Source organism: Sycon ciliatum, chromosome 6, assembly GCF_964019385.1.
Source record: "Sycon ciliatum chromosome 6, ocSycCili1.1, whole genome shotgun sequence".
NCBI lineage: Eukaryota > Metazoa > Porifera > Calcarea > Leucosolenida > Sycettidae > Sycon > Sycon ciliatum.
Genome location: NC_088648.1, coordinates 4,741,807 through 4,758,793, shown reverse-complemented (window position 1 = coordinate 4,758,793; position 16,987 = coordinate 4,741,807). Strand labels below are relative to the sequence as shown.

Genomic DNA, 16,987 nt, shown 5'->3' with positions numbered 1-16,987 from the left:
GTTGAACACCTCTTTTCAAAGTCGTTTTCTTCCGTGAGGTAGCGAGCATAACACAGTGCCACAACATACATGACGTCATGACGTCACGTGTAGAGGAACTTTTGAGCCATAGGCCTTGACGGATTATGCTAGCATAATTTTTCGCATAATTCCTACCAAAATCGAATAATCGCATAGTCAAGGCAAATCGCATACGAATCGCATAAATAATGGAATAATCCGCCTGTTCGCACCAAATTCCATAGAGTTGTACATGTTCTACAAGTACAAGTAGATACACCAGGAAGTCGTAGGTTTACGAAATTACGACTCCCTTGATAACATGTTCAGTCCATTACAATCAGTGATGGTCGTAGCTACAATTGTAGGTCGGACGGTGCGTTGACCCCGTCAGTGAACTTTTGCTACTACAGTACAATGCCCTATAAAACAAATCCCCTGTTATTTCGCACAGAACCATCATATACATTAGCAGCATATGTGAGCATAATGCGGCATAATATGATAACTTTTAGCATAAAAATAGCATAATTCTGCAATTTTTTCAGCAATGCGAAAAGCATAATTTCACGAAAATATTAGCATAATCCGTCAAGGCCTATTGAGCCAGCACTTCGGACATAACTCATAAGGCCTACACTGTGACTAGGCTTTTCCACATTATTCGAAAAAATATTGGAAAGATGTGGATGTAAAACTCGATTTTTTGGGGAAATGATGTTATTCTCAAAAATTGATAGATTTGAAAAAAATCTAAAAAAATTCAAAAAACCACCCAATGTGCGAAAATTATTCACCCGTTGCCATGGCAACAAGATGGCTGCCAAATTCATTCGAAGCAGGGAGTCGTAAAATACCGGTATTTTACGACTCCCTGATTCGAAGCATGTACATGTACAGTGCGTATCGGTTATAGTGTGGTCGTATACAAGAATATACTGCTTACAAGAATGAACACTCATTTTTTCATAATCATAACACATATTTTATGTGTATATTTATTCTTATAAGCAGTATTATCGCATAGTAGAATATATCGGCCCTAAGAATGGATTTTGTGTAGCAAAATATGCCAGATTAGTGCAAAGTGTATCGCCTGTAGTAATAACATCTGTGCTCTGTGCATACTCAGTACAATAATATTCAACACAAAAAGAGAGTTACATGTATGTCCAAGGGAGCATTGGAGAATCACTTTTCTGTCCAGTCGGACTCTTTCTTCCGACTTCTCTCTTATCCGCTGCTCCGCAGCGAGTCTGATTGATCCGTGTGTACCATGTGTACGTGTCCACATTCCAAACGTGCGCGCATACATGTATATCAAGAGTTCATAACCCCCATGAACGCTTGTACATATGTATGATATGTCACACGTGCATATGATAATGTCACACGTGATTTATCGTGTGTAAGAAATATCGGCAATAAGAATCAAATGTCGCTTTTCAAACACCCACGCTATAACCGATACCTACTGTACATGTTGGCTACAGGATCTATTCTAGGACATGTACCCGTGCATGCATGCACATCATCACGCACTGCCGCCTGCCATGCCGGGCATATTTCGAGACTGACAAGAGTCAGGTTACGTCAGATGCGGGGCAAGGTCGTCTTGCCAGCAGAAGAAAATGCCTGTAGTGTAGGGTAAATTTTAGCTAACACTTGCAAAACTTGTTGTTTTTGAAGAAAATCTGGCAAAAATCACGCCAAATTTGTTATTTTTGAAGAAAATCTGGCAAAAATCACGCAAACGTTGTTGTTTTTGAAGACAATTTGGCAAAAATCACGAAAGATGCACTTTTACAACGGGGATTCAGTTTTACCCCCAAGATGCAAAAATTATGCAAAACATAATGTGGAAAAGCCTAACTGTGACCGACCCTCGACTTCCAGACAGAGAGAACACGTCAAGAGAAGCCCCATGATCAAGCCTCCGGCTCTCTAGTGGCAAATGATTATGTGCAGTGCTAGGATAGTACTAGGAAGGCACCACGCCGGAGCTCACTGCTCACTGTTACGCACCCATCATCAATGCAGCTAGCTGCTCATGAGTCGGAGTAGTTGGGTTTGTGGCATTCGGCCTTCACGATGATGGCCACAGCACCTACTAGTACTAGTAGTAGTACGAGTCTATAGTCTGTTTCAAAAAGATTTACAATCAGGTTTGGGTCTTAAAAAGTATGAAGATAAGGGAAATTTGGACAACAAAGTACATAGAATGGCTTGTTAGGACACGGCAAATTGTTCTGTGAAGGTTTCGGAACAATTGGATCAGCCGTTAAGGAGTTAGAATTTCGGCCAGGTTTCCGGCCTTTTCCCATGGTTTACAATTTGCCCAGGAAGCCAGTATCGATTTTTTATCAAAACTCACGATTTATCCTTTCCTTTTTGGCCTTGTGGTTATGAATGCTGTCTGCTGACCATGAAGTTGTGAGTTCAAATCCCAACCTATCCTCAAGTCAAACTTTTTTTCTTCATTGTTTTGGTGATCAAGCTGGTACAAGACAAAAAAGATGGCTGCACCAAACGACTTGTAGTTGTTGTTGGAGCTCGCGCTTCCTGCCGAACTGACTGACACTTGACTGGCTCACGCCATGTGAACACACCCACAACACTGCAATGGTGTGAGTGAATATGGAAGTCATCGCGCTGTAGCTTTTTGAGATTTATTGTAGTATTTCAAGATCTTCAAGATCGCCAATTTATTTGAATTTAGCAGTCAACGCCGTCTTCTATCAGCGTTCACAAGCGTCTGCTTTCCTCAAAATGTTGTCGAAATCACACGGATAGCTTTGCCAAGTCATGGCCTTGGGAATGAGTCCGTGTCGATGTCGTTTTCGTCACACGGTGAGTAAATTGCATCGCAGCTCAAAGAAACTATTTTGGTCACAAGACGAATTGGGACCCATGCCGCTCGTCAACATTTACAACATTTTCGTTTCGACATGTCCTCTCTGACTCCATTATCGATACGAAGAAGAACTCGTTTGTTGTAAACCAGACGACAGACGTACATGTACATGACTGTATCAACGTGAGTGAGTTGTCATTTTTCCTGCTTTCGCGCGGAATATTTCTTCGAGTTCACAGTGAGTTTTTCCAGGCAGCGCTCGAGTGCTCATACGGTAAGACGCCAAACTCCGCGGGCGATCGCCAGGATTGCAAATCTTTTTGAAACGGACTGTAGTACTATTTGTAAAAATTTGTTTAGGAATCCTATCCCTATGTAGATCTAGTGCTCGTGACAAACTCAGCACGAAGAGTTCACAGATAAAGAGACACAGACACAGGTTCATGACCACCTACATCACGTACATGACTATGTGCAGTGCGTACAAAAGACTGTCAATAGTATACCGGGGCAGCCGCATGCAGCGTATTCCACCTTTACGCACGGTCTACGGCATCGCTGGGCATTTGTTGCCAGGACAGTACCCAACACGGCTACCCTGCTGGAGCCCTTGGAGCAGGCGGTTGTACACCTGCTACTCCCAGCCCTCCTCGGTCGCCCCTCTCCAGGCTCTGCCGAACGGAAGATCCTGGCTCTACCATGTCGTTTGGGTGGCCTGGGACTAATCATCGTCTCTTCGTTAGCAGAACAGTTCCACTCATCCTGCCACATCACCCAAACGCTGGTTGAGGGAATCCTCTCTGGCATGTCCTACCTGCCCGACGTCACGCAGCTTACGCTGCACAGGAAGTCCGAAGTCCGCAGCCGACAGCGGAATAAGGAGTCAACCATCGCCAAGGATGTCGTCTCAGCCGCTTCACAGGAATTGCAGCGTTGTGTGGAGCTTGCTTCGCTGAAGGGGGCCTCCAATTGGCTCACGTGCCGGCCACTGAAAGTCCACGGCTTTTCCCTCAGCAAGGCTGGCTTTCGCGACGCCATCCATGTTCGCTATGGCTGGGTCCCCCCAATGCTGCCGTCCACCTGCGTCTGTGGTCAGGCATTCAGCACCGCGCATGCCCTGTCGTGCCCTATTGGAGGGTATCCGTCACTCCGGCATAACGAGCTGCGAGACATCACCGCCTCACTGCTTTCACGCGTCGCACATGACGTAAGTGTGGAGCCGTCTCTCCAGCCACTTTCCGGGGAACGGATGAGGTATCGTACTGCAATCAGCGAGGATGGCGCCCGCCTAGATGTTGCTGCCAGCGGGGTGTGGGGCGGCCGTTTCGAGAGGACATTCTTTGATGTCCGGGTATTTAACCCTTTTGTCCGATCGAACACCGCTCCCTCCCTCAACAGCACGTTCACTAAGCACGAGAAGGAGAAACGGCGACACTATGAAGAGCGTGTTAGGGAAGTAGAGAAGGCATCGTTCGTCCCCTTGGTGTTTTGTGCCTCCGGTGGTCAAGGCAAGGCTGCCTCTGCTTTCCTCAAGCGCATTGCATCAATGCTGGCTGAGAAGCGGAAGGAACCGTTCTCCATGGTGATGGCTCACCTTCGTTGCCGCCTAGGGTTTGCCCTCATCAGATCGGCGATTGCAAGCTTAAGAGGTCATCGATCCAGGCGAGCACCTTTGGATCAGCAGCTGGAGTGCCCCTCAGCTCTAGTGAATGCTGAGTGTCGTCTGGGTTAACCCTCACCTCTTGTTATATGGCTGTATTGTTTTCGCTATTAGTTAGTTTTCTTTGTTATGATTTCTTTTTTTCTTTTTCTTTTTTACCAGGCGTGGGCCATCCCCTGAATTCATAGGTGCCAAACATTCTTTTTTCTTTAGTTTTCTTTGTTAATATGATTTCTTTTTTTCTTTTTCTTTTTCTTTTTACCAGGCGTGGGCCATCCCCTGAATTCATAGGTGCCAGACATTCTTTTTTTTTCTTTCTTTTTTCTTTTTACCAGGCGTGGGCCATCCCCTGAATTCATAGGTGCCAACTCGGAAAAAACAAAACCTGACTGCGTGTACCATGTGTACGCGTACGCGTGAAAAAAAAAAAAAAAAAAAAAAAATAGTATACCGGGGGGGCCGGGGGGGGGGGGTATTCACTGTACCTGCCCTTGAAAAGCGTGCCATGGCCCATGTGACCATGGTGGCGTAGATCTACAGATAGTACAGTGTACGTGAAAGAGCAACAAGGGAGTAGTATTGTAATGACTCCATACTGCGCATGTACTGAAAAAAAGACTGAACTGAGCGCATGTCTGTGAGTGTTGCATGCAGTAACTATGGGGACATTGACGCCAAGGAGGCCTCGTCCTCAATGTACGGTCGATTTGTTTGATTTCACTTGTTTCCCCAAACACTTTCAAAGCGTCCGAGAAAAGTGCTTGAGTTTGTGCAAGACATAGGAGATCCAAGGTGCTTTGGGGTCGATGCAGACATGAGCGAACCTGTAATTATCGACGATGATAACGAAGAGACGATCGTCAGCTCGCCAGCAGCTGAAGATGACGAGGAGGAGCGCAAGGCGCCTCGCGTCGACATGAAGCATGGATTTGTGCGCACCATTCAAAAGAATCAGCAGGCTCGAGTGCTCTGCGATCGAGATGAGGAGGCCATGAAGATGGCGATACGATTTGGTCGCAGCTTCAAGACGAATCCAAAGTCTGGGGGTGCAGTTGCGAAACGACCAGAAAGACAATTGTAAGTTTCGATATATTTTTTTTGTCATTTTGATAGCTGACTTGTACTGCTGTTGTTGGATACTACAATTATAGTACTGTACTATTTTGTTGTTGTTGAAATTTTGTGATAATTCTTGGGGTATCCATGGGAGATGGAAATTTTATTACGCACACTCGCAATGTAAGCACGGTGTGTGTGTGTGTGTGTGTGTGTGTGTGTGTGTGTGTGTGTGTGTGTGTGTACGCACACATACACACACACACACACATACACACACACACACTCCCCCCCCCCTCTCTCTCTCTCTCTCTCTCTCTCTCTCTCTCTCTCTCTCTCTTTCTCTCTCTCTCTCTCTCTCTCTCTCTCTCTCTCTCTCTCTCTCTCTCTCTCTCTCTCTCTCTCTCTCTCTCTCTCTCTCTCTGTGTGCCACAAGGAACTGTTCCGTATGTATGTCTGTTGCATGCACGTGTATGCATTCACTCTGATCTGTGTGCTGACTATGTACATTGTACTTCTCTATCAGGTACACACCAAAGCGTCGTCGCACTGCACCTGACACTGATGAGACCGGTACACCTGCTGCAGCCAGTGCAACTTCTGGTGGTGATCACCGCACAAAGGATTCACCCGTTTTACTGCAGGTAACCTACTTTCAATGCAGCTGTAACGGTGCTGATCTTCTGTTCTGTGTGTGTGTGTGTGTGTATGTGTGTGTGTGTGTGTGTATGTGTGTGTGTGTGTGTATGTGTGTGTGTGTGTGTGTCATGTCTGACCTTCGTTCTCGCGGCCTCGAGGGGGAATGGCGAGCTGAATGCGAGTCGCGTTCCACCTGGCGCTCGGCGTACTCAGCACCGGTAGATGCCCAGCATACCCCTCCCGTCACCTGCTACACCTGCGACCGACAGTTTACACGCCCCAGTGATCGCGCACGCCACAAGTGTAAGGCTGAGCGTGCGAAGCCGGTTGCGGAGCAGAAAGGTGCATGCCAGTATGGAGAGTGTGGCCGTTGGCTGAAGTCCCGTGGAGGTCTGGCAAGGCACTAGTGTACTTACCCCCAGTCAGCAGTCGGTGCGCCCCTGCCGCTGCCTGCTTCTCCGCTGTGCTGCGTCGCTCACGGCCAGGCTTGTGACCGCTGCTTTGCGTCTACACGTGGCCGCGCCCGTCATCGCTGCTCGCGGACTTGTAGTCGTCCGACCGTTCAAGACCGTCAGGGTTTCACGTGTGTTTGCGCCTGCTCCCGCCGATTTCGCTTACCGCATCACCTGGATCGTCACAGGGCTGTGTGCTCCTCCTATCTCTCAGCTGCCCCTCCGGGGCCCACGTAACCTTCATGGCAGTGGCTCAACAGGACAGGTGTGTGTGTGTGTGTGTGTGTGTATGTGTATGTGTGTCACTCTCTATCGCTCTCTCGCTTTTGCTTTCTCTGTCTGTCTGTCTGTCTATCTGCCTGTCGGTCTATCTGCCTGTGTCTTTCTCTCTCGCTCTCTGAGACGCTCTCTCAGCCTTTGCTCATTGTGTGCTCTTGTTGTTGCTATTTGTGTATGTATGTGTGTGTGTGTGTGTGTGTGTGTGTGTGTGTGTGTGTGTGTGTGTGTGTGTGTGTGTTGTTGTAGATGGACGTGGAGGTAGCGCCTGATGACTGGAAGTCGTTGACAGTTCGCAAGGCTGACACGGCTCAATCTCTGGCCCGTCAGGTGGCGCTGGAAAACAGCCTGGAGCCGCGGATGGCCGCCGCACTGGCGTATCACATCGCCGTCAACATCAACAAGCTTACAGACAGTGTGTGACATGATGACAAACTCAGTGCAGCGTGAGCTCTCTGCCCAGCTGCCCATGCGAGTACATGGATTGTGTTGAATTGAGCAGCATCAACCTGCTACAGTACACAACTAAGAGAAAAATAACGTCTGCCTGGTCACAGTGCGTTGATGCTTTGGTCCAAACAGTTCCTTGTCCAGCATCGTGATGGCATAGTTGTAAGACCACCGGTGGCCCATCTTTGCTGATTATGTTACTGTGAGGTCATCCGGTGTCCACCGTGCACTCGTGTTGTTACAATCTGAATCACTGTCGGTCGGGGTTTTTTCTCGTTCAGACACGTCCCCGTTGCGACCAGCATCGCCCGCGCTGGTTTATCTCTACTGTCGCCTGTGTGTGCACGCCCACACATACGCACAGACACAGTGCTAGCACATGGCCGACTGTGTGTTTACGTGCATCTGTGTATGTTGTCTCGTTTGATGGCGTTTATTCGTACTCTGTGACACAAGACAGTTTCAACGCAGACGCCATGGCATCCACACCTTGACCACTGGGAATCCAGCAAGACTGGAGTTGCGTGCCACCGCGACGATGCGTCCCAATTTGCAGTGTCTGCTTATTGCAGACCCTGCCATCGCCACCACGTTTGACAGGCAATGTCCCGTGTGTGTGTGTGTTCACATGTCGTTGTGGGGTAACCGTGCCTGTCCCTTCACGAAAGCTGGCCCATGCCCAAGACATCCTGTTTGTGTCCTGAATTCGCCCCAGGTGGATCTACACTGTGGTCTACATGTATGTCACCTGTCTCTGACCTTCCATCTACTAGTAGTACATGTACAGTATGCATCGTCATGTCATTCACGCCAGTCGCCGCTGACATGAGGCAACTGAGCATAAACCTAAACCCCTTTCTCTCTCTCTCTCTCTCTCTCTCTCTCTCTCTCTCTCTCTCTCTCTCTCTCTCTCTCTCTCTCTCTCTCTCTCTCTCTCTCTCTCTCTCTCTCTCTCTCTCTTCTCTGTCTGTCTCTGTCTCTCTGTCTGTCTCTCTGTCTCTCTCTGTCTCTTTCTCTCTCTCTCCCTCTCTCTCTCTCTCTCTCTCTCTCTCTCTCTCTCTCTCTCTCTCTCTCTCTCTCTCTCTCTCTCTCTCTCTCTGTCTCTCTCTCTCTCTCTCTCTGTCTCTCTCTCTCTCTCTCTCTCTCCTCTCTCCTCTCTCCTCTCTCTCTCCTCTCTCTCTCTGTTGACTTGTGTTGTTGCTCTACCAGATCCATATTATGTCTGGCTTTGATATCCCCCTTCTTTCTCTCAACGTGTTACTGCCTGTCAGACCCCTACCGGTACCGTCCTATCATCTGTTTAGTTGAGAGATAGTTCGCTCTTTCTCATTTTCTGGTGACGTTGTTTACACTGGTATGGTATGCTGTGCACAACCAACCTTTCTTTATCCCCGTAGCCTATGTGAAAGGTGCTACGGATAGTAGCGTCCGGTGCTAGCCAATGTTCACAGCGCTTTTCGAATCTGTGGTTGTGCGTGTGTGTGGTTATGGGTCACATGATGCTGGTCATGTTGGTTCCACTAGCTACCAGTATCACACACATTATTCATAAATCACTTTCCGTACAAATTTAGTCACAGCCATGCATGTCAAAGACTATGGCATAACTGTGTCTTGGCATGCATTATGATCAATGTGCACCTTCCCTTTGAGGTGAGGTGGCTTACGCTGTAGTGGGGAGAGTGTCGCAGAACCGTGCGAGCCCTGCCAAGAGCCCAGCACGGCGTTCTCTGACGATCCAGAGCACAGACATCAGCTCTGTTGCAATGACTGGCTTGCTGCTCAGTTCACAGGTTGCTTTCGACTGTGTCAACTTCAAGTTAGTTGAAAACAAAACCGGAATAGGTTGGCAAGGTTGAAAAGCAAACGGGACATGATCATTGATTTCAAAGTTTCCAAAGGAAATATGGAAAGGTATGGGAGAGAAAGCGTATCAAACACAAAAGTGTATAAATAATATATCAAGTCAAGAGCGTCCGCAACTGCATGTGTTGCCGGGTCAAGTGAACGTCAAGTGCGTCCATACCGAGTTTATTGGTGTGTATGTATGTATGTGTATGTGTGTGTGCGCGCGCGCGCGCGTGACAAGTATGCGGAGGCCAGGCAAAAAAAATGAACCTGCTAGCGTTCTGTTCGTCGCCAGCAAGCTCTCTCATAGAACCTAGTTGAGAGCGAGACCAGAAACAGTAGAAGCAGTGCCCGGGGCCAAATCTGCAATCGTGGCTGCCAAGGTACAGACAATACATGTAGCTTGATGCGGCAGGCCAATACGTAAAGTGAAGCAATCAGGTTTATAGAAACTAACTGAGTAAGCCGAGGCTTTTCTGCATAATTATGCTGCTTGATTTATAGAAAGATATTTGAAAGATATTTTCTAGTAAAAAAACCAGCAGCCGTCAAATTCACATGTTTGAAACAAGTAGCTGTCGCGTAGTCTAAAAGCTGCTAATGCCGTGTCCATGTTAATGTCAATGCCAATGTTAATGTCAATGCCAATGTTAATGTTAATGTCAATGCCAATGTTAATGTCAATGCCAGTGTCAATGTTAATGTCATTGTTAATGCCCGTGTTAACGTGGCGGAACTTGTACTATATAGACGGACAGGTGCCACTGAGAGTAGAAGCGATATGAAAGGGAAACGGTGCAGCGACGAGGACCGAGGGTCTTGACAAACCTATGTTGCAGCGTAGCGGCATGGCAGAAATCACTTCCCTTTGAGGTTGGATTTCTGCTGCATAGTGCCGACTCTCGGGAAGGAGTTTACTTGTGCGTACACGTCTCTTCCGGTGACATCGTCACCAACAACAAATGCAGCGGCTGCAGGACTGGCAGCCAGACTGCTTGGCTTCTGGGAGAGAACCTCCGGGCTGGCGCTCTCCTTCTTCTTGCGTCTGACGATGGACGGCATCGAGTAGGTCATTTGATCCGGCGAGTCCACGGCCACCGATCTGTTGCTCTGTTCGGCTGAGTCCGACATTAGGGCAGACACGGACATGGCGGACTGGGTCTGAGCCAGCAGACGCGTGGGCGTCGAGTACTCGTCCTCGTGCACTTCCGAACTATCGGGTTTCCCACTCAACTCGTTGCCCAGGTGCGCATAGAGGTCATTTTCCAGGGGCGGCATGGAGGACTTTGCATGGTCGCTCGTGTCGTACATTCCATCACCATCAACGTCACCAATGTTTCCGTCTTGTCTTCGACCGGCTGTTGGGCTGTTCTTCTCGTTACCAGGCCTTATGACCGTGCTATAGTCGTCCAGGATATTGTTTGAACCGCACGACAGCAGGCTCTTACTGGTGCGCACGGATTGCTGCGAGCACGATGCGGTGCTCTTGCTTTCGTCTATCAAGTTCATCAAGCTGCTGGTGTAGCCCACGGCATTGGTAGACGGGGACGGTTTGCGGTTTTTCCTGCTGGTGTGTATATCCTGGTAAGTGCCGCCGCCATCCGACATACCGTACGACGGGATGTTCTTCGCGGTGGCGTTGGTGCCGGATTTCAGCTCGGCTGGCACGTCGGAGTACATGCCTTGTTCGGCGTCCGCAGCCCACTGATCAATGCTGGGGGTAGCTGGCAGCGGCGACGACACCTTGCTTGGGCCGGCCACCAAGGCAGCTCTCGCACGCTCCCCTATGTCACTGTATTCGCCTTCACCTTCGCCGTCGTCGTGGTCGTCATGACGACGCTCCGTGACGGCGTACGTGGGCAGGGCGTGTCCCAGCAGTGCGGCCTTTGCGGATTTCCAGCCGTCCGACTTGGTCTTGAGACTCGACGACCGGCCCGTCGGCGTTGTCCCTGGCAACGGCGCTCGGTCACGCTGCGACACGTCCGCGTACAGATCCTCGGCCTCCTGCAGCACGGAGTCCAGGCTATTGGTAGCTTTCAGGTGCCGATGACCACCAACAGCGCTACTGCTGTTGTTGCCAAGGGGACCCCCGGGCGATCCCTGGGGCACGTCGGCGTACAGGTCGTTCTGACTGCTCTTGCGTACCATTGACCTCTGCGGTGGCAGTGCAGGTGGGTTGGCACTGGGTGTGATAGCGGCGCTGGAGGCTGACGTGCCCACTATGGATGCCACGAACTCGCTCGGCAGTTCACTGTACATTCCGCCACAACTATCAGTATCGCCTGCGTCTCCCTCGGTGTCCTGCTTGAACGCCACAACCTGATCGGCGCCGAGCTGTTTCAAGGTCGACTTTGACGCGCTATTCTTCATCTCGGAGTAATCGCAGTACATTGCTACATCTTCTACGCCGTCAATCTTCTTGTCACCCGTCGGTTCCCCAGCCGGCGGGAATTCCTCATATGCTCCCGTGTACGACCCAGAGGCTACGCTGGTGGTGTCGTCCGGGGCGCCGGCGTCGGTGGTTTTGTTGCCGTTCGCCAGTTTATCAATATTCGCGAGATTGTTGGTCATCTGGCTCTCTGCGTACAGACTGTAGGAGCCCTCCTCTATCAGCTGTGGGCCGTCGTCCACGTCCGGTGCAGCTTTTCCAGTACCGCCCGGCTTACGATGGTGCACGGACGGTTCCTTGCGGTCACTCAGCGGTGAGTAGTCGTTATTGTACTTGGGCTGCAGCGATACCAGGCTGGTGGTGTGTTCCAGCGGCATTGGGCTTAGGCGAATACCGGCCGCCTCATGAGCACCACTACCGCTGCCGTCGCCGTCCTGTCGAGAGCCTTCCGACGGCTGACTCTCCAGACACTGGAGATCGTTACTGGGGCCACGGTGGCTTGGTTTCTTGCTGCTGCCCATGCAGCGAGCCATCGTCATGACTATGATCAGCAAGAGGCCTGTGCCGCCCACTGCCGCGCCGACGATGATGAAGAGAGTGTAGGACGTGGAGGCATTCGCGCCTGTACCACGACACCGCCGCGGAGAAAAAGGAAAAAAGATGCACGTACACACACGCAGGTGCACACACACACACACACGCTCACACACACACACACACGCTCACACACACGCTCACACACACACACACAGGTGCACACACACACACACACACAGGTGCACACACACACACACAGGTGCACACACACGCAGGTGCACACACACACACACATACACACACAGGTGCATACACACACACACACACACACACATATACAAACACAGGTGCATACACACACACACACACACACACACACACACACACACACACACACACACACACACACACACAGAGCCTCAGTAAGAAACAGCGTGGGCATGTAGCATTGCAGGTGTTAGAGAAAGACACGAGAATAGACATGTAGTGATGTACCGTAAAGTCCGCTGCAAACTTCGCAGCAAACGCCCACCCCAGCGGGTCCATACTATTTTCGTCCTTTTCAGGTCAATATACTTGTGCAAAACTGGCATGAAGGTCGAATACGTGCGAGATTGACTGTCATGCCTAGAAACTGCCTATGTCTTACCAGGAGGCTCTGCCAAAGCGATTGTCATTATCATGCTGCAAAGAAAAACTTCTGTCGAGATTTCCTTTCATTCGATAAATGAGTCGTCTTTGTCATTAGATAGTTCTCCATGTGGTAATGCAATAGAATCCATCTGGTTTTCAAATCGTGCAATTTCTGCAGTGCCACAATGTTGAGCTTTCAGAACAGAACGGTGATTGTTCTGACGAGATGTCATTCAACGACTTGACCTGTCGCGGTATTGCAGTTGCAAGTCGAATGGGGGGGGGGGGGGGGGGAGAGATGTCACAGAAGCTACACCTACAAAGTCGCTGCTAACTTGTTAAAAAACTCTAAAGTGCTCGAGAAAAATCCCTTGCCTTAACGCTTCGCGTGATTTGGAAATAATGGCTTGAAACACCGTCAGACGTGTATTTGGTTCCTGCAATACTCTGTTCTTCGGTACCTTGTTATTCGGAAGAAACTCCCGTTTGGATATCCGAAATAAAACAACCATCATCATAAAATCACTAAGAGCTAGCCCGTGGCTGGTGCCAAGAGTACATAATGTACTCTTGCTAGTGCCCAAAGGGATTTTGAAACCAGTAATGTGGACATGGTTTACCGTAGCAAAGCGCTCTTCACGCTACGGTGTGATATGCACTTTTGTACCGTAGAGGTGACAGTGCATGGGGTCAGTGTGTACAGGCCAGCAGATCTTGCAAAAATGGGGTAGGCGTTCGCTTCGGACTTTACGGTACACAGATTCTACACAGACTTCTATCGTGTTTCCAGCCCTGGCGGGAGTGGATTTGGGGTGAGAAAAATGCGGCCGGGTGATATGGTCATGATTTAGAATACACACACGTCAAATAAGAGCGCACTCACTCACTCGCGCTCACACACACACACGCACGCACACACACGCACACGCGAGAGCGTGCATACATGTACACGGAAGCGAATACACTCATTAATTTGTGTCGGGTCTTTGTAAATGGCACAATCCACAACAATTCGAAATGGAAATTACTCACTGTTCTTTTGGCTAACGGTGAGGTTAAAGGTGAGATAAGACAGGTCCCCGCTCGCCTTGTAAGCCGAACATGAGTACAAGCCAGTCATATTTGTGGTGACAACTGGGATAGTCAGTGTCGTCCTGGTCTCGTCATCGGTCACCTATAGCAACATACGCGACAACCAACACGTAAGTGCACACAAGCCAGTTCGTACTGCTGCAAATTTAGCATAGATTTAGCATAGAGAAAAAGCATGCATATTCACACGTGCTCAAAAAACAGGGTTGAGCAGTGCCTGGGCACTTGATTTTCATTCTCTTTTCCGCGCTTTGGTGCCATGACAACTTCAGTTCAAATCGAGCAATGGCCTCGAGGGAGTGTTCCACAAATTTGAGTTAGGTACGAGCAAGGACAGCCGAATGGCGGCTGAAAGGAAACTTTCTTGCGTGCAACACAACTGCGCCACGACTTTGGGACAAGTTAGGCCTTAAAAGTAAAGCTGGTGTCCAATACTGTGAAGACTGGTACTTCAGCTCATCAGTTTCCTTCTGCGGCATGAGCTTTCCAGCAAGCGAAAACATCATGAAATTTGAAGAATAAAAAACCCGAGTGATGGACTTTCATGTGTAAAGACACAACAGACCTGTTTTGCTGGTGTTTAGTGCCCTGGCGGCAGTATCCCGCAGCAGTGAAAAGGCTAATAGCAATGTAATGGCAGTTGATGGATAGCTCTCGCTCATACCTGTTCAGTGGTGATGTCGCCATGTGTGCGGTTGTAAGGCTGTGTCCACGTTACACCACCGTTGATCTTCTGTGGGAATACGCACACGAACTGAGCCCCCTCCCCTTCCTCCACTGCCCTGCTTTTCAAATGGGAATTGGTACTGGCACTTATCACCGGCATCCCTGCACACCCAGCGATACAGACCATACGCACATCACATACGCACAGAAACGTACAGAAACACACAGAAAACCACACACACACACACGCACATACACACACACACGCATGCCCACACACACACACACGCACGCATACACACACACATACACACACACATACACACACACACACATTATACACACACACACACACACATACACTTTCACACCGCACACGCACACAAACACACAACATACGACACACACCGCAGATGATTGACTCTCGTTTTATGACTCCAGCTTCTAGCGTAGCTGTGTGAGAGCTGTGCAATTGTTGGTAGTTCAGCTATACAACAGAACATGTACTAAGGCTACCGACTTAGGAGTAGCGACTTTCTAGGGTATCAGTAAATGAAGTCGGTTACACCTACATGTACGGGAAACACCCGATCCCTGCCTGTTGTGTATCGGTAGAAAGACTTTTCATGGCTCTTTTTGTTGTGGTCCTTTCGTTTATTTTGGTTTGTTTTGCGTTCTGCTTTGACTTGTTTTGGTTGCATGTATAGTTTGTACATGATCCAAGTAACGGTTACGTCATTGTCATACGTTGTGTTTTGTTGCGCGCATGCTCGCGCATGCTGCCATAAATGTTAGTCTTTTTCTTCAGTTATCAGTTTACCTCGTCGTGTCCGGTCTTCTTGTGTGTCCGTCTCCGTCTTGTCAAGAAATTATGTAGAACTCTCAGTTCAGTTTCGTTGTTGTGTGTGGCGGGTCGGATGGGCAGGGAGGCTGGGCCCCTGACACCTGGACAACATGTGCGCGTGCACAAATTTGGCGATCACGCCAGGATTGTCAGGGAGACGAGGAACTGGAAGGAACTCCGGTGCGAAGGAAAACGCATCGTGAACAAATCACCGAAACGACGTCGTCTGAGCTGAAGGCGCTGAGCGAGGAAACGTCTGCGAGGAGTGGCTGGCTCGTCGGAGCTGAATGCGCTGAGGGCAGATGAAATGGATGAACATCTGCGAGGAGTGGCTGGTCCGTCGGAGTTGAATGCGCTGAGGGCAGGGACGTCCCGCGAGGTGGCTGGTGAAGACGACGACTCGGAGGTTGGTGCGACGGAAGTCGTTGGAGCTGAATGCGCTGAGGGTAGACGAAGTCGGATAAACGTCTGCGATGAGTGGCTGGTTCCTACGACAAGGACGGTGCGAAGGAAAACGCATCGTGAGCAAATAACCCCATGTGAGTGTGACGCGGAGTTTAGAAGGTGCTCCTGCTGTGATTTGTTGACTAGTTTGATTCGATTTGTTTTGAGTGGTTTGGTTTGCTCGATTTGTTTGTTAGTTCGAGTTTGGTAGTTCGGTTTGCTCGAGTTGTTGATTAGTTTGTTTTGCTCGAGTTGTTTGTTAGTTCGAGTTTGGTAGTTCGGTTTGCTCGATTTGTTTGAGTTTGATTTGTTTGTCCCTGGTCGGACGTTGCCTTTCGTTGGAGTTTTGTTGGCGTGTCGATCGTTCATTTGTTTATTTGTTGCCTCTTGTAGTTAGCTTGATTAGTACGCTTGCGGCGTATACTCGTAGGGCACAGTGTTCGCAGTCCTCGTAGAACCCTGAAAAGGTCTTTGGTGGGGAATATGTTGTGTATCGGTAGAAAGACTTTTCATGGCTCTTTTTGTTGTGGTCCTTTCGTTTATTTTGGTTTGTTTTGCGTTCTGCTTTGACTTGTTTTGGTTGCATGTATAGTTTGTACATGATCCAAGTAACGGTTACGTCATTGTCATACGTTGTGTTTTGTTGCGCGCATGCTCGCGCATGCTGCCATAAATGTTAGTCTTTTTCTTCAGTTATCAGTTTACCTCGTCGTGTCCGGTCTTCTTGTGTGTCCGTCTCCGTCTTGTCAAGAAATTATGTAGAACTCTCAGTTCAGTTTCGTTGTTGTGTGTGGCGGGTCGGATGGGCAGGGAGGCTGGGCCCCTGACACCTGGACAACATGTGCACCTGGACAACATGTGCGCGTGCACAACACTGCCGAACTTGGCACTTGACTGACTCACGGCTGCCATCCAGAGTGCACGAGAAGCACGTAAGACCTTTCACTCAGCAAACCTGCAAGAAAGCAACTATCCTCGTGCGCTCTGGATGGCAGTCGTGAGTCAGTCCAGTGTCAAGTCTGGCAGGGATCGGGTGTTTCACGTTGGAACAACCAACTCCAAAAGGAGTACAGCACACACTGTAAAAGCAGAATTTTTCGGCGGTTTTTATATTTTCGGTAACTTTGGTGCCGAAATTTTTATCGGA

The 16,987-nt window shown here is 49.2% G+C and overlaps 2 protein-coding genes across 2 annotated transcripts in view; one reads left to right on the top strand and one right to left on the bottom strand.

Annotated features, from left to right (window-relative positions):
* Positions 1 to 5,244: 5,244 nt before the first annotated feature.
* Positions 5,245 to 7,877, top strand: LOC135819221 (UPF0561 protein C2orf68 homolog). The gene is made up of 3 exons (XM_065332386.1): positions 5,245 to 5,591; positions 6,097 to 6,214; positions 7,187 to 7,877. Exons 1-3 carry the CDS (start codon positions 5,329 to 5,331, stop codon positions 7,358 to 7,360), a joined length of 555 nt encoding a protein of 184 aa, XP_065188458.1. The 5' UTR covers positions 5,245 to 5,328; the 3' UTR covers positions 7,361 to 7,877.
* Positions 7,878 to 9,117: 1,240 nt separating this feature from the next.
* Positions 9,118 to 16,987, bottom strand: part of LOC135819220 (uncharacterized) — a 12,742-nt gene continuing 4,872 nt past the window's right edge. The window contains exons 4-6 of the mRNA XM_065332384.1: positions 14,551 to 14,714; positions 13,827 to 13,968; positions 9,118 to 12,246 (exon numbers count right to left, since the gene is read on the bottom strand). Of these exons, the coding sequence (XP_065188456.1) occupies positions 10,094 to 12,246; positions 13,827 to 13,968; positions 14,551 to 14,714 (2,459 nt within the window). The 3' untranslated portion in view covers positions 9,118 to 10,093. The remainder of the gene's footprint in view (positions 12,247 to 13,826; positions 13,969 to 14,550; positions 14,715 to 16,987) is intronic.